Source organism: Vombatus ursinus, unplaced genomic scaffold (genome assembly GCF_900497805.2).
Source record: "Vombatus ursinus unplaced genomic scaffold, bare-nosed wombat genome assembly UNPS02014775.1, whole genome shotgun sequence".
Classification (NCBI taxonomy): Eukaryota; Metazoa; Chordata; class Mammalia; order Diprotodontia; family Vombatidae; genus Vombatus; species Vombatus ursinus.
In genome coordinates this window covers 15,750,075-15,772,665 of record NW_020954553.1, presented here as the reverse complement: position 1 = coordinate 15,772,665, position 22,591 = coordinate 15,750,075, and the positions used below count along the sequence as shown (strand labels likewise).

Below are 22,591 nucleotides of genomic sequence, written 5' to 3'. Positions count from 1 at the left end.
AGAGGAAGGTAACTAGGATGAAGAAGGACCTTGTGATAGATCATGGTGCATGTGGAACTGACTGAAGAAAAGGAGAATGTTCAGCATGAGGAAGAGAAGACTCGGGGTAGAAGAGGAGATAAGAGTTCTATTTGACTCTATGAAGAGCTAGCTGTCATTTGGAAGAGTAACTAGAATTGGCTTGTTTGGTTTCAGAGATAGGGACTGGAAGCAATGAGTGAAAGTTGCAAAGAAGTGAATTTCAATTTAAGGAAAACATTCTCAATAATTAGAGCCACCTCCAAGTGGAATGCACTTGCCTTTGAAGGTAGTGGGTCCTCTCTCACTGGAGGTCTTAATGCAGGGTCTGAGTGATCACTTGTTGGGTGTGATGTAGAGGTCATTCTTGTTCAGGTAAGGGTTGGACTGAATGATCAATTCTAAAATTCTGTCACACACAAAAATATATAAGGTTTCAGTGAAATTTCTGTGAAATATAGACAGTTTCTGCGAAATTAAAATATCACTAGCAGTCCAATGCAAAGTACACTGACCTGGGAGTCAGAAGATTGGGCTTTGAGTCCTAGCTCCATTATTTACTTTCTTTGTGACTTTGGTCAGGTGACATTCTTTCTCAGGGCCTCAGTTACTTCTTCCATTAACCTAGAAGGTTTTTTAAGGCGCCTCCAAGCCTTAATATTCTGTGCCCATTTCTAGCTCCTAAGATCTAATATTTCTTCATCCTTTTTTGTCTTCTGCTTTTCTTTCCCCTCCTCCATTTTCATCACCATCCTCATCACCACTACCACTACCACCATCACCATCTCTTCTACCACCAACACTACCATCATCATGCAAACCACTTTGTTCTCACAGCACAACTGCAGCCTCAGTGGTCCTGTGAGACCTAGCCATGAAAATAGGAGGAGATTATTAATTTTGTATTAGCAGCAGACTTGAAATGCCTTAGCTGAATGAAAATATTTATTTTGATGTCCTCATCCAACACTAACTATTTTCTGCCTGTTTTTTTCCCTTTGGCTTCAGATGGATAGCAGTTTTCATCTTTCTTCTGTGTTATACTGTACACTGAACTGCTGTTTGGGAAATGAACAGCATACTATCTTAGTCATTATTCTGGAGGGGGATGCCAAGTAGTCAATATCTTTTATTTTTACATTGTCCTTTGTGTCATGGATCCAGGAATAATGCACAGTTCCTGAGCAAATGGCTGACACTGGACAGCTATCATTTCTAGAAATGGATGAAGCCACTAAGGAGACAAAGAAGAGATCCAGGGAAGCCACCTCCACTAATCCTGATTCACTCTTATTCTCAGGAGTCAGGAAGTTTGGTTTAGCTTCTCTGAATGATGCATTATTTCTCTCTTTGACAGTCTCTGAATTTTGGCTAACTCAAAAAAGAAATCATGGATAATGGAAAAGGTTCCAGAAGACTTGGAACAGTCAAGGTTGTTATGATTTAGAACAAGCAGAGGAAAGGTGGATTCTGGAAAGAGTGAACCAGTAACCTTGATACTGAACTCCCACAAAATTCTAGAATGGGTTCTTAAGTAGGTGGATTATGAGAACTTGGAAAAGAATGCAATCACAACCAGGAGTTGACTGTTAACAGGCCATTGCAAAATAACTTCATTCTTTCCTTTGGGGGTGGGGGTGGGGGTGGGAGAAGTACTAGTAGAACAGGGAAATGACACAGAATAGAGCTTGATTTTAGCTAGGCATTGCTTGTATCCTTTTAAACAATATAGAGATGCAAGATGGGCTTGGTGATAGTATTGTTACATGGATTGTTGAATAATTATACTTGGAAAAAGTGGATGAATGTGGATGAATGTATGTATCCATTTCAACTATGACAGAGGTCTCTAGTGGTGGGACTTAAGGATCTGGCATTAAGATCATAGAAGCATAGAATTAGTTGGAAGATACCTTAGAAATAATTTGGCTTAACCCTTTCATTTTAAAGGTGAGGCAACTAAAGCCTGTACAGATGATTCAACTTGTTAAAGGTTACAGAGCCAGGGCTTGAACCTAGAGCTCTTTCTAACATTCTCTTCAATATTTTCCCATTCAGTGTTACTGTTCAATGTTGTTCTCTTGTTCAGCACTCGCACGTGCATGTGTGCGTGCATGTGTGCGTGCGTGCGTGCGTGCGTGTGTAAGTAAGTCTTAGGTGTAGAAGTTAAAAAAAAACCAACCATGCTAACTCAGAAGATATGGTGCTGAAATGGATAGTTCCTATTTTAGAAGGCTGTATCAAATTCCAAAATGATTTGGATAAACCGAAACAATAGTTAAAAACTAACAAGATGGAATTGAATAGACATAGATGTAAATCCCTGAATTTAGGTGGAAAACAATCACTTGTGCAAGTACAAGCTAGGGGCTTTTTTTATGTGAAAAACTACCTGGGGCTGGGGGGGGGAGGGGAGGAGGAGGGAATAGTGACTATAATCCCAGTACATGCAAGTAGGATGATGTAGCTGCTAAAACAAAAACAAAAGCAAAACTCTAATGTGATCTTTGACTGCATTAATAAAAGACTCAAGTCCAGATCAAGCTGGTTGGGAGAAGTGGGGAGGGAGCACTCCTGCTGATCAAACCACATCCGGAGTATTGTGTCTGGACCCTATCCCTGGTAAATGTGGAAAATTGTACAGGTGTCAGCTGGTGAGGGTGATACAGACAACTATTTAGTAAGGATGGACTGTAGATCATGAAATGCTGGGCATGAAAATTAGGCTACTATGTCCTGATTCCCCTGGAAATGTTTACCTTTGCTTTGCCTTTTCGGCTCTGGTTCCTGATTAGATACCCTGTGCCCACCCCACCCTACACCCTGTTTCCCATTGTGATAACTTCTTGCCTGGATTCCCTGGTTCTGGTTCTTGTTCTTTTATTTTGAATCTCTCAGACCAGATATATGGCTTTATTCTCCTCAGGCCCCTCTCAATTCTGGACCGACATCCTGACATGATATGGCCTTAAATAAAGACCTCATCTCTACCCGATTGGCCAGCATGCTGCAAACCCTTCCATAATGGCATGCTCACATCTCTTTTTCTATTGGTCTGCAACATAGTGTATTCATCTGGATACTGCATATTGCAAAGGACAATGATAAGCTATAATTCCTCCTAATGAGAACAGTCAGGATAGTGAGGGTACTCAAAACCATGGTATGTGAGTAAAGAATTGGAATATTTGCCCAGGAGGGAAAAAATGATGGGGGTGGGGGGACACAATAGCTGTCTCCAAGCATTTGAAGGCTGTCATATGGAAGAAAGACCAGCCTTTTTCAGTGTAGATACAGAAGGGCAGAACTAGGACAAGTTGGTGGAAGTTATAGGAAGGCAGATTCCAAGTCTATAGGAGGATGCACTGCTTAGCCATTAATTAGAGCTATCCCAAAATAAGATGGCTTGCCTCAGGAGGTAGTGAGCTCCCCAAGAGGTCTTGGACATTCTTAAAGTGATGCTCTAGAGTGTACAGTTATCCCTTCCACATCGGGACTTTCCCCATCACGGTTTCAATATATCGTGGGTTGGCATAAGAAATTAAATGGGAATTTGGGGGGAGTTTTGTAGAGGCTGCACACAACACATGAAGACCATCAGGTGACATAGAAAACGTTTAGCAACTCAGAAATTCATAAAGTATATGTGGAGTATTGTATAATATAAATATATCAACACATTTTATTTGTAAATACCGTAATCATTCTGATTTCTTCTCTGGTATGAAGGGAGGGTCAAAAATCATATGTGGGTTTTCCAGATTGTGAGGGCACTGCACCCCTACCCCCTGCAATGTGGAAGGGATAAAACTGTATTCCCTTTCAACAAATGTGCTAAATTAAGTGACCTTTTGAACCTGTAGAATTCTTTGGGCTTCTCTGTCACAACCTAAACAGCCCTGGTTCTCAAAAAGATGTAGTTGCACGGTGGTAGAAATTTGGGCAAACCAATGTTTTAGGGAGCCTAGAACAAGGTTCCCTCCCAATGAAGTAAACACTCAATAAATATGTTGAATTGAGTTGCAATGAGTGACCTGGTTCAGGTTCAATCCTAAACCCCATACAGACTTCATGGAGTGCTTGGCAGGTTCTTTCCTAGGTCAGTCTCTGAGGTCTTCCTGGTAACGAAGGGAGAAGGGCTGGCTCGCTAAGGTGGAAGGCAGATAAAAACATTTCTTCAGTGTCCCTGATTATGGTTTCAAGCCTTAGATTGTCCTGTTGAAAAATATTTTCCACAGCCTCCTTCTCAAGGTCATCAGATCATTGATTTAGAGCTGGGAGGGACCTCAAAGGTCATCTAGTCCCACTCCCAACATTTTACAGATGAGGAAACTGAGACCGAGGGAGGTTACCCAAGTTTACACAGATGATATGTGTCAGAGGTAGAATTTGAACTTAAGTCCTCTGACTCCAGCCAGTGCTTTTTCCACATACCACAGGAGAGCATTTTGTAAACCCTATAATTACTCTATAAACTTTGAACAGTTGTGATATTTATTACTGTTAGTAAAAAAATAAAAATAAGCATGTTGAAGATGATGGTTTGCAAAGCTTAGAGGAAGAGGAGTGCAGATTCTTGGATTCATCTGTGCCTCACAAAGATGCATTGTTTAAGCCACATCTAGGACTGAGTTTCTCAAATCTCTCTTGTGTTTTTGTGTACTTTTTTTTTTTTTTGGTAAGGCAATCGGGGTTAAGTGACTTGCCCAGGGTCACACAACTAGTAAGTCAAGTGTCTGAGGTCAGATTTGAACTCAAGTCCTCCTGACTCCACGACTGGAGTTCAATCCACTGCCACTTAGCTGCCCCTTTACTATTTTTTTTTGTTTGTTTGGTTAGTTTTTGGAGGCAATCAGGGTTAAGTGCTTGCCCATAGTCACATTATTAAGTGTCTGAGGTCAAATTGGAACTCAGTTCCTCCTGATTCCAGGGCCAGTGCTATATCCACTGCATCACCTAGCCACCTCTTCGTGTATTATCTTTGCTTTTTTTTTTTTAAACCCTATCTCCCTAGGACCCTGCTGCATGCTAGGATTCTGTTCACATTTCATAGACTGGACAGTGAGATCTCCCGCGACCCAAAGATATGAGATAGTGAGTTTATTGCTGCCATTGGCATGAGTGGAGGGGGATGGTTCAAGCCCACAACCTGCCTCCAGGTTCCCCGCTCTCTCTGTTGGAGAAGGAAGGGAAGGAAGGGAAGCTAGCTTAACCATTGGCAGAAGGTAGAATCTGCTGGCTCCCAGAACTCCTGTGAAAGCAGCTACTGAGAGGCCCCCTTTGTCTTTGGTCTGTAGCCATTCAGACCCAGCATAAACACACTGGGAGCTGGCACCCTTAAGTAAAGCACCGTCATTTTTTTTTGGACTGGATTTCACTGGCACAGTGAGCTTCTGGTAGGTTAAAGTGAGTTACCCTGGGTCACTTAGCCAGTATGTGTCAGTGTAGGATGTGAATTCAAATCTTCCTGACTTCAACCCTCTGTTCACCACATCACGCTCTTCCCTTCTTTAAATCTTTTTTCAAAGCATAAAATCCATCGTAAAGCAAACAGTCGGCCAGCAATGTACCTTGTGGGTTAATCTTGCCATCATATAACCGGGCAAATGTCTACATATGTGCATGCATGTGTGCGTGTAGCTCTTTGGGTGGGTGCATGTACATGTGACCACACTCATTCCCATCTTAGCCAAGCTGATTGAGTCATAGATTTAGAATGGAAAGAGATCCAGGAGGTCATCTAGTTCATTTCCCTCATTTTACAGATGAGGAAAATGAGGCCCAGGGAGGTTAAGTGACCAATCCAAGGTAACACAGGCTGTAAGTGCCAGAGCTGTTTGGCCTTGGTATTTTATCTTAGAGCCTCAGTTTCCTCTTCAAAATTCAGTTAGCAAAACCCACCACCCAGTTCACAGAATTGCTGTCACCAGGAAATTACTTTTTATGCCTGAGAAACATATACTATCATTATTCCCTCGTGTGATCCTCACAGTGAAGTGGGTGGGGCATGGATTAATAATATCTCCATTTTATGGATGAGGAAACTGAACCTCAGAGAAGGGAAGTGACTTGTCTAAGGTCGCATGGCAAGTTAGGGGCAGAGGAAGGGTTAGGGCCCTGGCTTCCTGGCTGTCTATCCAGCTCAGGCTCAGGTGCACTCAGAACCTCACAGGTAAGCCTATTTGAGAGGAGAATTTTCTGTATTTTCTCCTCTCAAGGACAAAACAGGTTTTGGAAGGTTTGTCTGGTTGTTTGTATTTGCTTCCAAATCACTCGTTTCCCAGCCAGCATTCTGGAGTGTCTCTGCAGCTGCCTCTGGACAAACGGCCCATAAATTCATCTTTCTCTATCCCCACACAGAGCTTTGGAGCCGAGCTGCAGTAAGGACGAGATCTCTCTTCTAGTGGAGCAAGAGTACTTGAACCTCACGAAAGAAAACTTGAGCCTGGCCAGACACAGTCCCGGGGAGCTGGACATAGCCCCTGAGCTGAGCAGGCCAGCCACTCTGCCCTTCCCTCCACACGCCCTGGCCCAGGCCAGCAGCCTCCCCCTGGCCCTCACCTTTGGGGGGCACCAGTTGGTGGGCCAGAAAAAGGCAGTGGGGCAGGCCATCCAGCCCATGTTCAGTGGGCCAGGGAGTAAGGAGGTGCCTGCACGCCCTGACTGTGACTCAGTCAAGTCCACAGTCACGGGGATCCTGCGCTCCGCCAAGGGCAAGGGCATCAAGGGTGGGAAGGAGGGCATTGCCAGCCTTGCAGCCGCCAATGCAGAGATCAGCAAGCTCCTGGCCCAGTTCCCCCTGAAGCATATCGAGTCGTCCAAGGCCCCCGACAACAAAATGGTGCTGGAGGAGACCAGGGTGATCAAGGACTTCCTTCAGAACAGCATGTTCAGTGGCCCCGGCCCCAAAGAGCCATCAGGGCCTGCGCCCCTGCTTTCTCTGCCGCCGCCACCACTGCCAGCACTGCCAGAGAAGGCTCCCGAGCTCCCCGGGCAGAAGAGGCAGCTCCCAGTGTTTGCCAAGATCTGCTCCAAACCAGAGGCCGGCCCCTCAGTGGAGGGGCTCCTTGCGATAGGTGAGACATGCTGGGAGTAGAGAGATGCTTGGGTGGAGAAGAGTTTGGGAGGGTTCCCTAGGGGAGGATGGTGGACTGAGGTGATTAGTGACTAACCTTTTGGTTCTGTTAGACCCACAGGTATTGAAGAAAGTTGATCAGTCAGTCAACAAGCATTTATTAATTGCTTAATTGTGAGTCAGGCACTGTGCTAAATACAATGAGGATATAGAGGCAAAAAATAGCTCAGAGAGGGAGAGTAAAAAAGAGTACTGGATTTGAAATTGGAGCTCTGGATTCAAATCCTGTGTGATCTGGGGCCATGCTAATAGTTGTTATTTAGGCAATAATTCATCAATTTAAGGTTTGCAAAGCACTTTATATATGTTATCTTATTTGATTCTCACAACAGTCCTCCATTTTACAGATGAAGAAACTGAGGCTGAGAGACAATAAGAGGCTTATTCAGGGGCAGATTGTCTGAGGCATGATTAGGACTCAGGTGTTCCTGACTCCGGTCTGCCATTCTATGCACAGTGTCACCTCAGTGCCTCGAGGGCAAGTGAACTAAGCCCTTGACCTCAGATTCTTCACATGTAAAATGAGACAGCTGGAAGAGGTGGGCTCTGAAGTCCTTTCCAGCTTGAAATCTCTGATCTCTTGCCCTAATGAAGCTGCCACAGGAGGACTTGGGGAAAGCTTCAGGGTCGGCCAGGAGCTAAGCCCGCTTGATATAAGGGAGGTTCCTTCAAGATTTGAGTTATGCCTTTGGAGTCTTCAGGTCTTCTTCATTAGAAATGGGCTGGACGTAGCCTGGTCTCAAGACAGGAGATGGATGAGATGATTTCTCTGGGCCCTCTCCAGCCCATCAAGACACAGGGATGCTCTCAGTGTTGCCCCAGGGACCTGGGACAGTAGAAAAGTTCATGTAAAATACAGGTCCAACCATGTCACTCTTCTGCTCAAGAAGCTCCTAGGGCTCCCTATTGCCCTCAGGATAAAATACACTCCTCCCCCCCACCCCCGCCTGTTTGTCATTTAAAGCCCTTCAGAGTCTGGCTCCAGCCTTTCTTTCCAGGCAGTAGTGTATACAGTTGGTTGTCCTTCGTGCTTGAAGAGAACCAAAATGACATCACCGTGTTGGGGTCAAGATAGAGCGTGTCTGACTGTGGCTGATCAGACCAACAGGAGCTCGGAAGGCTCTGCCACAGGTGGAGCACCGTGCTCTCATCATACTAGCCTACTTGGCAGGCAAACACGCCCTGCACTTGGCATCCCACCTCCCACCCTCAAGTGTTTGCACACATTGTTCTCCATGCCTGGAGTGTGCTCTCTCCTCGCCTTTGCTTCTTGGGGCTCACTTGAAGGCTCATTTCAAGTGCCCCTCCCACTATAAGAAACCTTCATGATTGCCCAAATTGTTAGTGTTCCTTCCCCAAATGGCTTTTTATTTATTCTAATGTATTTTTATTGATTTACCTGTGTACATGCCACTTTCCCAAATAGCGTGTACCCCCCTTGGGGGTAAGGACTGTATCTTTGTATTCCCAGGGCCTAGCAGAATACCTGGCACATGGAAGATGCTTAATGAATGCTTGGTAAATTGTTGGATATTTCCCCAGATCTAGTCCAATAAAGCACCTGGTTGAAGCAGTGCTTTGCAAGCTTCGTATTTCTGGGTATCTTCCCCTTCATTTTTCTGCTGTCTCTAGGTACTAGGGAAGAGTAGAAAGGTGGAAACGAATTGCCCGGGCTGTTTAATAGAAAGACCTAAAGTCTATCAATATCCTACTATGAGGGGGACATTTTGAATGAGGACTGTCTGCCTTATGAGAAAGAGGCCTATCTTAGTCTTCCTCAAGACTTGCTCCAAGCCCCAGGGGTTGACTGATACTTCAGCTGAGGGGCTTCTTGCTAGAGTTGGGAGGCCCTGCGAGTTAGGGAAAACAGGTACCAGAAGACAATATCTCTTAGACCAAAGTGGGGAGGAAGATGTATTACTCACTTCTAGGAAGAAGAAAACACCTTGCCTCAGACCTTCCACCGACAGGTCCCCTGGTAGCTTTCTTTTTAAGCAAGTGGCTTTCCTAAAATCTCCTCCTCATTGTGTGACATTAGGACAGCGTTAGGCAACTGCCTTTCCATTTAAATGTCCTAGGGAAATTTCCTATCACCCATTTTTTTTTCTGCTTTCTCTGGCATCTGGAGATTCATCTGTTCTATGCCTGGCACTGAGTTGGTGTGTGTGTGTGTGTGTGAGTGTGTGTGTGTATGTGTGTGTGTGAAGGGAGGGACACAAAATGAAAGACACTCCCTGACCTCAAGGAACTCACTTTCTACTGGGGCAGAGGGGTCATTTACTTTCGGACACCAGGGCTGCCTTTGGTCCCTAGTTTTTCTCTATGGCCCCATAAACAACATGGAGCCAGCTCCTGACGAGCCATGTCTGGTTTAGCCATGACGAATATTTTTTCCTAGTCCAACTCCTTCTACTGTGTCTGCATGTATGTGCACACAAGCAAGTGCCCTGCAGGCTCAAGGCAGATTCATCTTCATATTGGCCTATATCAGCTATCACTAGAAAAAGTCTTATGCAGAATTTAGAAATGGAAAGAATTTTAGAGACTGTTCACTCCCGTGTCTTTTAGATGGGAAAATTGAGGTTCAGAATTGGGAAAGGGGCTTGAGGAAGCTGAAGCGTCATCAGGGCATCAGGGCTAGGAGACTCCTGCCTCCAAGTGCATCCCACCACATTTTCTCTTGAATGCGCCATATTGTAGAGATGAAAGGATTTGGACTCAGACACAGAAATACAGCTTACTTGAACTGGAAGGGAGAGGAGAGACTGCCTAGTGCAACTTTCCATTTTGCAGATGAAGAACCGAGACACAGAAAGAGGGAAGGATTTGACCAAAATTCCAGAGCAAATCAGGAGAGAACTTGAGACTAGAACCCAGGTGTCCTGGCCCCCAGCCAGGGTTCTTTCCATTCCACAAGGCTGCCTCTCATATGTTGCATTTCAAAGTGAACAAAAATCCTCCTTCATGACCTGAGATTATAGATTAGCATGGTATAAGGGAAGGAGCACTGGAATTGGAGTTAGGACAGACTTGGGCTCCAATCACAGCTCTGACCCTTGTTAACTGTGTGACTGTGGGTAAGTGATTTTCTACGAATGGTCAAAAAAACCCCAAATGGGCATAATAATATCTGTGCTGCTTAACTCAAAAGGACGTGGTATAAGGGAGTATGTATGAAGTGCTTTGCAAAACAAAAGAAGCTAAAAATAAATGCTAGTTAGTATTGTTGTTCACTTTCCTTTGTCATCTCTGACGACAGTGAATGTCTCTGTACTGTACCTCTGTGGGTTCAAATCCATTCCTGCCTGAAGTCAAAAGGAGAAATTTCCCGAGGGTCATCTGCGTCCCAGGTTCACAGGGTGAGCTAGAGTTTAGTGATCAGGGTGGGGAGGTGTCAGAAATCTGGGTCCTGTTCAGGATGTATCCCAGTGCCCAGCAAAAAGTTTAGTATATAATGGGATCTTATTCACTTATTCATTCATTCATCATGGGACTACTACATGCCATACACTGTGGGAGGGACTGGGGAGACACACAGACTATATAAGACCCAGTCCCTGCCCTCAAGGAGCTTAACAATTCAATGAGGGAAGAGAAGACAGCTACATAGGGGACTGTAGTAGAAATTTTAAAATGATGATATTCCAATAATCCAATGTATCTCTAATTCCATAGAAGTGGGATTTCCTCCAAGGACACAGATTCCTGCCTGTTCATGCCGTGTCTCTCTCATCCATGTCCTCTCATAAATTCTGCATACTGTGTTTTTGCTTAATTAAGATTTGTCGGATGATTGAATGAATCCATTCTAGTGAGGCAGGTTCTCCTGGGATCCACCTGTTCCATCTTTGAATGGATTACCAAGAGAGGAGCTTGGGATCCTGGTAGGGGCTAATGCCGGCAAGGCGTTTTCGAGAGTTGTCTTAGCCCCAGCCAGTCTGCCCTTCTCATCCTCCCTCTGCCCGTCAACCTCGGCCACCTCCCTCAGTGTGTGGAAGGAGAGGTGCTATTATTAGTGGGCATTGTTACTGCAGCTCATTGGCTCCAGGCAAAACTCAGCAAACGCAGAATCATTTGGAAGAGACTCTGGGGACACGTTTAGCTAAAAAAGTCTCCCCTACCCCACCCCAAACTGGCTCCAGTCAGAACAGTTTTGTCCTGAGTTGGGGCAGAGCTGAGATATCTCATCCTTCGCACTAACCCAGTTCCTCCTCCCCCTCCCCACTGTCCAGTGCCTCCTTGGAGCCAGGGGATTCCATCAATCCTGAGAACTGTGTGACCATGAGCATGTCAGTTAACTTCTCTGAGAGAAGAGGATGGGGTAGGGCCACTAAGGGGCAATTTACTCTCCAAGAACATACCTTATCAATCAATCTAACAATCAGTCACTAGTACAGTCAATTAGTGGTATTAGAGGATGGGCAGATCAATATGAGCTGAGTTAGTGAAGGCTATAGAGAAAAGCTGAGTCAGGTATCAGTAGCTTGGAGAAGTAGAAGAAGGTCTTCTAGGACCGTGGGATGGTTAAGGTAAGGAAAGATAATTGAGCAGAACTAATAACTAGGGCATGGAAAATGGGGCTTTGCCCCAAGGCCCAAACATATAAAACACTGATAGCATTTGTGAAAAGCCTGGAGTGGACTCCTCCTATGCCCTTTGTGCTCCCCCAAGTCCCTATGGTGGCCTGTACACTAGTAGCCTCAGTGTCCTGAGGTCTTTTGTCTCCTACTAGTTCCCTTCAACCAATAAATGCGTGAATGAAAAGGCATTTATTAAGTATTTACTATGTTTAAAGCATGGAATTAAACCCTAAGGATACAAGTAGAACAGTAAAACACTCACTGCTTTGAATGAGCTTATATTCTAGTGAGGGAAGCGATACATATAAGAAAGTTTAGCTGCAGAGCAGATGACATGGCTGGAGAGGTCAGAGGTCAGTAAACACCTCAGTGTGTACATGTGTACGTGTGTGTTGGGGTGTTCTGGCCCCATGGGGCAGGGAGGAAGCTCTCCCAGGTCCCATCTGCTCCTGACTCATCTTCCTTCTCACCACAGAGAGGACTCCAAGCTCCAAGGAACTGGTCAAGGTCCCCAGAGATGCCCTGGTTCCCAGCCAGTGGCCCCAGTGCCGGAAGGACATGTGTGGTGAGGAGGGCTCTGGCAGTGGCAAGGCTGGCAGCATGTTTGTCTCCCTGCCTTCCAAAAAGCCTCCGTGGCCCACGGAAAAGAACCTGCTTTATGAGTTCCTCGGGGAGGCGAAGAATCCCGATGGACAGCTGAGATTTCGGAGCAAAACAGAAGTGGATGGGCTGGAGCTGAAGTGTAAGCTGGGAGGTGGGAAGGGTTGAGAGAACACTAGAGGGAAGGGTTTCATTGAGCATCCTTGCGGGAAAGAACTCGGGGAGCTGCTCCTAGGCAGGTGACCACAAGAGACTCCTAGAGGTATGAGTCTAGGGACATAAGAGCCATTCCAATCCAGGCTTTTTAAATGGAATAGCTGTATGACCCTGTGAGTCCCGTTTTTTTTTTTTCCCCACATCTGTAAAATGCAGGCAGCCTGATGCAACGAGGAGAACATTGGCCTGGGAATCAGAAAACCTACACAATAATTTTACATAATTTTTATGTAATTTTATTTTTCAGTATATAGATTTTTTCATTTCAGTTTGTAGATTTTTTTTTTCTTCCCAGAGACCTCATTTTTCAGGTTCTAATCTAAGATCAAACTACTATAATGCAGTGACACTTCCTAAAAAAGATATTTAAAATGGTAACAGGGGTTTTCCCTTTGCTTTAGAGTAACTGATACTGACATTCAAGGCCCTTCAAAATATGTCTGCAGCATCTTTTCCAGACTCATCTTCTCCTACTCCTGACTTCGTATACCCCAGGCTCCCACCAAACAGAATTGTGCTGTAGTCCTTGTTTTCATTTTGTCTATGTCATTGTTTATATTGTCTCACCTTGCCTGGAATACACAACCTCCTCCCCCAAATGCATTGGCTGTTGAAATCCCCATTCGCCTTTAAGGCTAAGTCAGATCATCTTTCTGGAAAACATCCTTGATTTCTCCACTTAAAAAACAAAACAGAACAGAACCAGTTTCCCCCCTCCTCCCATTTATTTCCCATAACATATTGCTAGGACCTCTCCTTTGCACCCATCTTACTCTTTTTCTATCCCATCCCTGCATGCGAATGTTTTTTCTCCTATTAGATTGTAAACTACTTGAGGTCAGGGCCTTTTTCTTTATATCCACCCCCTGCCAAGCACATAGCCTTGAATGCAATAGGTTCTTGCTAAATTTTATTTATTGAACTGTTGGATCTGTGGTTTGGCATTTCCTGCTCTTAGCACAGTTAGTCAGGATCTGTCTCCATTATTACTAATATTTTTAATCTCTCTGACAATTGACCACTCCTTCCAGCAAACCAATCACTATTCCCAACAAAGAAGCTAGTAGGCCCTCCAATTAGTCCAATTAGTACTGAAGTTCAGACAAATAATGCCATAAAAAATCTCATTGAGTCAGGCTAATTCAGAGCAAGTCTAGGCTATATTCTATAATATTTTAGAAGAAACTGCTTTGATACTTTAAAGCACAAACAGCACAGTTCTCTGACCCATTCCAGCTCTAACATTCTATGATTAGAAGAGTTGCCAAGAAGAACAAATCACACATCTTCCTATAGGACTTGAAAACCATTCATAGGATCACAGTACCAACATTTAGAGCAGAGAGAAAGTTCAGGGATCATCTAGGCCACAGGTGGGGACCCTGCAGCCTTGAGGCCACACATGGCCCTCTAGGTCCTCAAGTGAAGCCTCAAGGCCGAGGGTTCCCCACCCCTGAATTCTAGGCCAACCTCTTTAATAGATAAAGAAACCGAGGCACAGAGAGGCTCAACAACTTTACAGAATCAAGGAATCTTAGGGCTAGGAGCAGCCTTCCCCCTACAACATACCCAGAACATGCTTCTCCACCCTTTGTTTGAAAGCTTCTAGGGAGGCAAACTCTTATCACCAAGGGATGCCATTCTATTTGTGGGCAGGGCTCACAAGTTTTGACTTACAATGAAGTCTAAATCTGATATTCTTCACCTTCTTATGATGCTGTCTTTTGAGTTCAAGTCAAATTAGTCTAGTCTCTCTCCCTCAGGACAGCCTTTCAGATTCTTGCAGACAATGTCCCCTTGAAGTCTTTTCTTTTCCAAGTTAAGCATCCCAAGTTCCTTCATTTTATACCCATAAAACATGCTTTTGAAGGAAGAAAGGAAACAAGTATTTATTTAGGGTCTAGTATGTGGCAGGCATTTTGCTAACCACTTAATAAGTATCATCTCATTTGATCCTTACAACCATATGAGATAGGTACCATTATTATCCTCATTTTATAGTCGAGGAAACTGAGGCAAACAGAGGTTAAGTGACTTGCCCAGGATCATCCAGTATCTGTGGCTGGATCTGAAGCCAGGCGTTTCTGATTCAAGACTCATGCTTAGCAGAATGCCTGGTATATAGCAGGCATTTAACAAATGTTTATTGATTGATGTCTACTGTACCACCTAGCTGCCTAGGTCTTTGGCTCACTCCTTTGGGTACTCTACAACTAATCAAGGTCCTTCCTCAAATGTGGCAAGCAGAACTGGACACACTTCAGATGTGATTTGATCAGGGCAAAGTGCAGTAAAACCATTACCACCCTGGACATCAAGGCTCTCGAAAGGCAGCCTAAGATTACATCAGATTTTTATTTGCCATATCACTCAGTGATGACTCATATTGGGCTTCCCATGGTCCCACAGGCAAAAAGTGACAGAACAAGGTTTAAATTCAGGTCATGAAGTTAAGTCTTTCTAATTCAGTGATCTTTACTCTCAGGAACAAATAGAGGTCCTTAGGGGCCTTGTTTTAATGAATAGATGAAAATGGCAACTGTTTTTACTTGAATAAAAATATTTAAACAAATGCTTCTTGATTATTTAAATCAGTTTTAACATTCACCTTTTATTTATGTTATGAACTTTTATTTTTGCTATGATTTTTTCTTTTGGGTTTTTTTTTCTTTTTCTTTTTCTTTTTTTTGAGGGAAGGAGAAAGTAGCTTTTGGTTTTTGTTTTGTTTTTTCACTTGGAGGCAAAATCTTGTCCCACCCAGGTCAGAATTATCACATAAAGATGAGGTTTGGATATTCATCCGGATTTCAGAGGAGCGGCCCTCTAAGGATTGTAACTTCTGTGCTAAGTGTTGAGCTGAAGGGTTGCTGGGTTCCCAGCCCCTTTTTGAGTGAAGCCCTTGACTTCTCTCCTACAGTCAATGCACCAATGACGATTGCGGATAAGAACAACCTCAAGTATACTGGAAATGTGTTCACGCCACGTTTTGCCACAGCCTTAACCTCGACAGCACTGAACCAGCCACTCTGGCTCAACCTGAATTATCCTCCACCTCCTGTATTTACAAACCACTCAACCTTCCCACAATACCAGGTAATTGTGTCTTGAACCTTGGGCCCTGGGCCCTGGGCCACAGAGTCACCCACGGGCCATAGATAAGCAAGTTGGACTTAGATGGTCCTGCTTCTCCAAGGTCTTATGGGAAAAGGGTGTTAGATCTCCTAGGTCTCTAATTTGACACTCCTGAGTCTAGGTCTGTGGCTGCATGGCACACAGTGAGCCAAGGGAGGCCAAGAAGTCTCAACAAGTCAGGCCCCTAAATAGGTCTTTGTGCTATTGATGAATGCTCCAGTTGGCCCTTCTACCTAGATGTAGTAAAGTATTTCATTGTCTGGTTTCCAGATCACACTGTGATGTCTAGACATGGCAGGGCTTCCTTGAGTAGGGCTAGTGCCTCCAAACAGGCTCTTTTCTAGTTTCAGGGCAGAGTACCAGGAGGCCTGGCTGAAACATCCATTGAAAGCACATTTCAACATCCTCCTGGTTTTCCAGGCCAGGCAAACTACTTGAGGAATGACACACATTCTTGGTTGGTAACAAAGTTGTTATTGATTGGGAGTATCCGAGAAGGGTCCCCAGAAGTGTTAAACTTGATTTTCAACCTCTGGCAGGAAGTTAACAGGAAATTCAGGAGGTACATAGGGACTGGCAATCAACCAAAGGTGTTTGTGTGGAGGGTTTGTATGACAGACTCCACGCAAGGGGGAAACAAAACTCTCTTGATAAATGTACTATTGGGAACCAAAACAAACCAGTCAATGTATATGTAGCAAAGTCCCTCGTCTTTCCATTGATTGTACCTCAATCTCTGGAAGTATGGAACTGAATCTGTATAAATTACATCATGATTCAAAATCCACTCAAGGAATCTGCTTTTTAAAGGAATTCTATGGTGATTTTTTTCTGTAAAAAGTGAATAGTGTTTTTGTAATATGAATATATATTTCTACTTTGCCTAGTTTGTAATTTCCGAATTGGGGCGATCAGGCTTTCTGAAAACAAGGTTCAGCCATCTTTAGAAATATCTGTTCTCTCTCCTGGGCTTTTGTCAGGTGATTTTCCTAGTGTAACGGGTGATGCCCTTCTATACCTGTGATTGGGGATCCTGGTCAGTTGGTCTCACCATATTCTATACAGTCATTCAATTCATACCAGGAGTGCCACCCATTGACTCTCCCCTGTGTTGGTTGTAAGGAACTAGCAGTACTAGGCTTGCCATCCTTTGCTTTTCTCCATGTCTGATGTGGATATTGCCATTCTGATTCAATTCAGCTCAACAAGCATTTATTAAACATATCTTGTCCGCAGAGCACTGTAGTGGGGAGCTGGGGAAAATACAAACTTTAGATCAGATATAGTTCCTGCCTTCTGAGATCTCACAGTTTGGGAGGGGGATAAGGCACACGTACAAACAAGCATAATACACAATACTACAGCTAAGTGCATAAAATAATTGAAAAACAAAGTGCTATTTGAGGTCTGAGGGAGAAAAGGTTGTTATTGACTGAGAGGATCAGAGAAGTCCCTAGTCTCTGGAAGAGGTGACATTTAAACTTGATTTTAAACAAATGGTAGGAATTTAACAGGCAATTCAAGGGGAGGAGAGTTATTCTATCCACAGGGCATGATATCAGCAAAGGCATAGAGAAGAGAAAGTGTAAAGCTTATATGGAAGACAGGAAGCCAAACTGAGGCCCAAGGTGTGGGGAATGTAGTATGAAATAAGGTTAGAAAAGTAGGTAGTGTCAGATTGGGGAGAGCCTTGAAATCCAGCCAAAGGGTTTAGAATTTTACTTGGGAGGCTGTCAAGAGCCACCAAAGATTTTTGAGAAGAAACTTGAAATAATCAAATCTATTCAATTCAGCTTGAAAGATATTTATTAAATAGTTACTATGCACAAGGCACTGTGCCAGGTATGGGAGATGAAGAGATAAAAAAATAAAATTGTCCCTGCCCTTATTGACTTTAAAAAAAATTAGAGATGGGGGCAGGAAGGAATATATTAAATATATGCAAATAAGTAAGATAAGGTTGATAAGGGCAAAGAAGGGAATATGAGTGAGGGCCAAGAGAGATTTTTAAGGCACATAGGATGAAAGATGGCAGAATGGACAACAGATGATCCCAATCTTCTCAATAAAGCAGGAGGTAAAATCATCTGCTGAAGAAAAATAAAAGGAGATCAAGGTGGGATGTGTGACTTGAAGTCCCTTTGGGGAGTGTGAAAGGGAATCAGTCAGAAATGGAAGGCAATTTTAATTTGATAGAAGAGAAAGCTTGCTAACACTTAGAATTACTCGGAAGTAAGATGGCCTGCCCTGAAACTCCCTTGCTCTTTAAGTTTTCAAGAAGAGATTGAATGACGACTTGTTGGGGGAAGAGGGAGATACTATTGAAGAGATTCTTGTTCCAGGCATAGGTTAGACCAAATGACCTCAAAGGACTCTTCCAAATCAGAGAGTTTTGAATCAGAGGAAATGTAATATTACCATGTGGACGTGAAAGCTGATTTGAAATTCAACAGCATGAATTTCTAATGGGTACAGTCAGCAGTTTTATGACTTCCTTCTGCAGTACTTGGCAGTCTGGGACCAAGAGTAGATGGTTAGGGCGACCCCAGGTTAAGGTAATGAGAACTATGCTTTCAAAGGTTTCAATGCTAGAGAACTGTGCCAACTGACACAAATGGTGAAGTTAGAAGGAAGAACAGATTTTGGGAGAAAGATAATACATTCATTGGAGACCAAGATCCTAAGTTTGGTTTGTGATGTGTTGAGTTTGAGGAGCCAGTGGGATGTCTCTGTAGTGATGTCTTGTAGGCAGTTGGAGATGTGGATTTAGAACTCAGAAGACAAATCAGAGCTAGAGTTGTAGAATCATCCACATAAAGGTGGTAGGGGAAGCCATGGGAATAATGAGGTTGTCAAGGGTGAGTGTGAGGAGAGAGAAGAGGACAAGGGCAGAACCTTGGGGAACATCCATTCTAACTGTTGGGAAGAAGGTGAAAAGGCAGCAGGTGAGACAAAGAGTCAATCAACAAGCATTTGTTAAGTGCCTGTTTTCTGCCAGGTATTGTACCAGGTGCTGGGGGTGCAAAGACAAAAATAAAACTGTTCTTGATATCAAGGAGCAAGAGGTAAAGCAATATCCTGATGGTGGCATGTTCTGGGCATGTGGCAAAAGTAAATTCAAGGATACATAGGAGTGGGAGCTATCAAGCAGGAGGGTACAGGATAGGGAAAAGTAGTCAGAGGGGGCATGCAACTGAAGTGAGTCCTAATCAGTCCATTTTTTTTTAAAACCTCCCAGAAAGGTGGTAGTCTACAAGTCAACAATAAGATCACCATGACACTGGTGATTTGGTCTGACCACCTGTTTCTGTCCAAGTCAAGCTCTTGTTCCAGTATAGTATTGGGCTTCATCATGACAGTGTTCATAGGCTTTTGTGAAGCGAGGACCTCTTGTTCATAATGCCAGAATTCTCTCCTCTATTGTCCAATTATCTGAGTATCTGTCTCCTTTGGAACCTGCTCATTTGGGTCTGTGTCTTGGGAACAATGTCTCCTCCGTGTGATTTTTGTGAGGATAAGAGTCCCTGGTAGGGGTTCTATTTGTCTATATCTGTCTGTGGGTTTCAGGAGGGACCAACAGAGCTGGCCTAAACCAATTAGATTAATAAGGAGTATCTATCTACCTTTAGTGAGAACCGTCCCTAGCCTCGGCTTATTCAATTCTTATCTCAGAATGTTACCCTGAAGTTCTTCCATCTTTAATTTTGATCAACATTGTGCTTACAAAAGAAGTAAATACCTTCACAGTCAATCTCTGAGCTCCAAATCTTTCTGTACCTGACAATCATCCAGTCTCATGCTGGAAGTTCCAAGTACCAAGGTGAAAGATAAAGAGAAAGAGAAAGGGAGAGAAGCAAAGGGGAGAGGGAGTCAAACTAAATCAAAATTCTGCAGAAGTTGGTGAAATTACAAAGCCCATTGGTCAAGGAAATGCAACATCTAAGTCTTGAACATCTGCTTAGATTGGCTGTGGAGGGAGCCATCTTTGTCTTACTCCTCTGGGTATTAGAACCAGTTTCATGTAGTGAGTGCATACTAGAGAATGCTCCAGTGTAATGCAACAATTTTATTTTGTTTGAGTTTCTTGGTTTTTTAAAAAATCTTTTGAATTCACATAATTATGTGCTATAGCTCTTTTTTTAAAGTGAAACTTTTATAACAATAAAGCAACCTGCCATGATGAAAGGTCTGCTGGTCTTTCACTTGTTTACTGACATCGAGTACAAAGTATGTTCTGGAAATGAGAATTGGACAATTGTAGGCACAGTAACTCTTCTCAAATGCTACTCATAAGCTATTGAATACATTTGCCACTCAGAAACTTGAGGTGACCTGCGCTTAAAATAACTTCCAGGATATATTGAAGAGTTTCATGTCAGTCATTCTAATTCCTAGGGTTCCTATGAAGAGAGACTATCCCTATTTCTTGAAGGAAACAAAAAAGAGGACCCTGAGGAGGAGAATTTTATGCTTCTAACAATCAGCAGGACCATAATATTTAGTCATAAGATCCCTCACTGTCCTTTCTTCCTTAAGACTAAAACATTCAATAAAATTATGGGATTATTAGAACTTATATCGCACCAGCACTAACAAATGACCCCTAAGCTCAAAGTCCTATTACCAGTCATTGTTCAAAAATTTAAAGTTTAATAAACATTTAATCGCTCAGTGAGAGCATGATTGTTTACAATGCAAAAATAGCCATTGTTCTCAATACTGCAGTTCTAGGGATTTCCTAGATGATAGAGGATCATAGATTTGAAACTGTGTAGGAATTTAGAGATCCAGGCCCCTTATTTAATAGGTAAAGAGGAAGGTCTGTCAAAGTTATGCAGTTTGTTTAAGGTCACACATATGGTAAGTGGAAAAGGCAGGATTTGAACCCAGATCTTCTAAACTCTAAATCCAGTGCTGTTTTCTCTGTGCCCCATTGTCTGTACCATGCTGCCACAAGAGCACCTTGAATATAGAAATCACAGCGAAGATCTTCGATAGAACCCTTTTCTGAATTAAATTTTAAAATGCTATTGGCTATAAACAAAGACTTAGCTAGTAAGACTGAATAACTATGTGTCATGGAAACTAAAAGTAGATCTTCTAATTTCACATTATCCATAACATGTAGGCAACTGAACTCTTGCAAATATTGCTAACATAACACAGAAGAGGTACCATTCTGTAATATCTGCAAATCAATTCAGATATAACAAGCCTTCTTCAGGCTGCAAAACATTACAAAGATACTCTGCTTACAAATTCAAGAATGCACATTCTGTAAGAGACGGGGTCACCTTGAGAAAGTAACACATTCACAATCCATCAGAAGAAAGCCCAGGAACTGCCATCGCAGTTCATATCACCCATCTTGATTATTCACATGGGAGTAAAGCTCTGTAGTTTTCAGGATCATTTTCAGAGGCTCCATTGTCTCAAGATGCTGCACTATTTGCCGTAGTACTTAAAACGACTTAGAATACAAGATGGAAATTGACTCCTATTGTAGTGTGTTGCATTAATAATTGATACAGATGCAGTCTGCAATTTTTTTTAATTTTACCTGTTACTCAACTTCTAGAAGGCACTCATGCATTCAGGATAACAAGGTCAACTAACTGGAAGCTGCTGCATTGAGCAGCATGAGGCAGAATGAGCCAAGATGGATTCTTCATTAAGAAGTTTCCAATTCTTCACCCCAAAGAGGAAACAGAAAAGCCTTATGGAAAGAAACTACTTTATATCCATCAGAAACTTGTGTCCAAGTGTGTTCACCTCACTAGACCAGCTGATCCGTGCATGGCTCTGAATTATAAGGTGCAAAAAGCAACTCCGCAAGAAAGAATTATGATTGCAAGGATAGTGATGTTTGTTGAAAGATACATAGATAGGAGCAGGTGGAAATCAGATGTTCCATGACCCATTCCCATTAGCCCTGAAGTGGTAGCTCAATTTAGCATAACCAGCCCTGAACCCTGGATTCTGTATTCTGAGGTATGCTATAAGCCTTTGTGATAGCAATTGATATTGATAGCAATCCTTTGTGGCAGTTGGCAACTAACTGCCACAATACTGAGCTGGCCCAAAGCCTTCAGATGCAGAAGAAGATTTATACCTCTCAAGAGCTAGGTGCAAAAGTACTAACAAAATTGGACTTTTCCGTTAAAGCTCATTCACACAGGGGGGAGGTATACATTGAAGCTTGTGACCCTGTTAGGCCCCTGTTCGAGGCTCTATCACTGTTTCCAGGTGGAAGCCTCCCTAACTTGACCTTGGAGATGGCATCAGCAAAAAAGAGTTGGTGGGACGGAAAGAGGAAGCAGGAGCTGAGATTAGGTGACTCAGTCTCTTAGATTTAGAGCTAGATGGCTCCTCAGAGCTTTCTGAGGCAACCCTTCATATTATAGATGAAGAAACTCAGGATCAGAATGGTTCAGTATCTTGCCTCAGACCATGGAAGTAGTAAATAGTTGAACTGGGGTCTCCTAAGTCTAAACCCTATGCTCTTTGCATTGTACCCCAATGGCTTCCCTAGGAATTAGAAACATGAGCAGAAAAATACATACACTGTATGTCTCCCCTATGGAAGGTATGTAGAGCACAAGCTTTTTGCTTTTCTAGTTGGTTCAGAGGCCAGTAATATAGCTTGCGCTCCTCCACACCAACACAGTCATTTGATGAGAACAATCAGACTACAGCATGTTGTCAACATTTTCTATCTTGTTAGTTTTCTGTGGAATTAGACCCTTCCAAGGAAGAACCAGTATCATTCCATCTGGATCCAGCTAAGCCATTAACTTACCTCAGAGCTAGGAATCTGCCTTTTGCCCTAAGTGATGTTGAGCATTCAATTCAATTTGTCTCAGTTCAACTCAGTCTCACAAATCTTTTTATTGGGCATCACACAAAGAAG

General features: G+C 43.2%; 1 protein-coding gene across 1 annotated transcript in view; it reads left to right on the top strand.

Moving 5' to 3' along the window:
- The window catches only part of CUNH1orf94 (chromosome unknown C1orf94 homolog), a 63,059-nt gene that overhangs the window by 17,985 nt on the left and 22,483 nt on the right, over nt 1-22,591 (top strand). Inside the window, exons 2-4 of the mRNA XM_027864383.1 lie at nt 6,379-7,094; nt 12,209-12,475; nt 15,467-15,642. Coding sequence (XP_027720184.1) covers nt 6,379-7,094; nt 12,209-12,475; nt 15,467-15,642 — 1,159 coding nt within the window. The remainder of the gene's footprint in view (nt 1-6,378; nt 7,095-12,208; nt 12,476-15,466; nt 15,643-22,591) is intronic.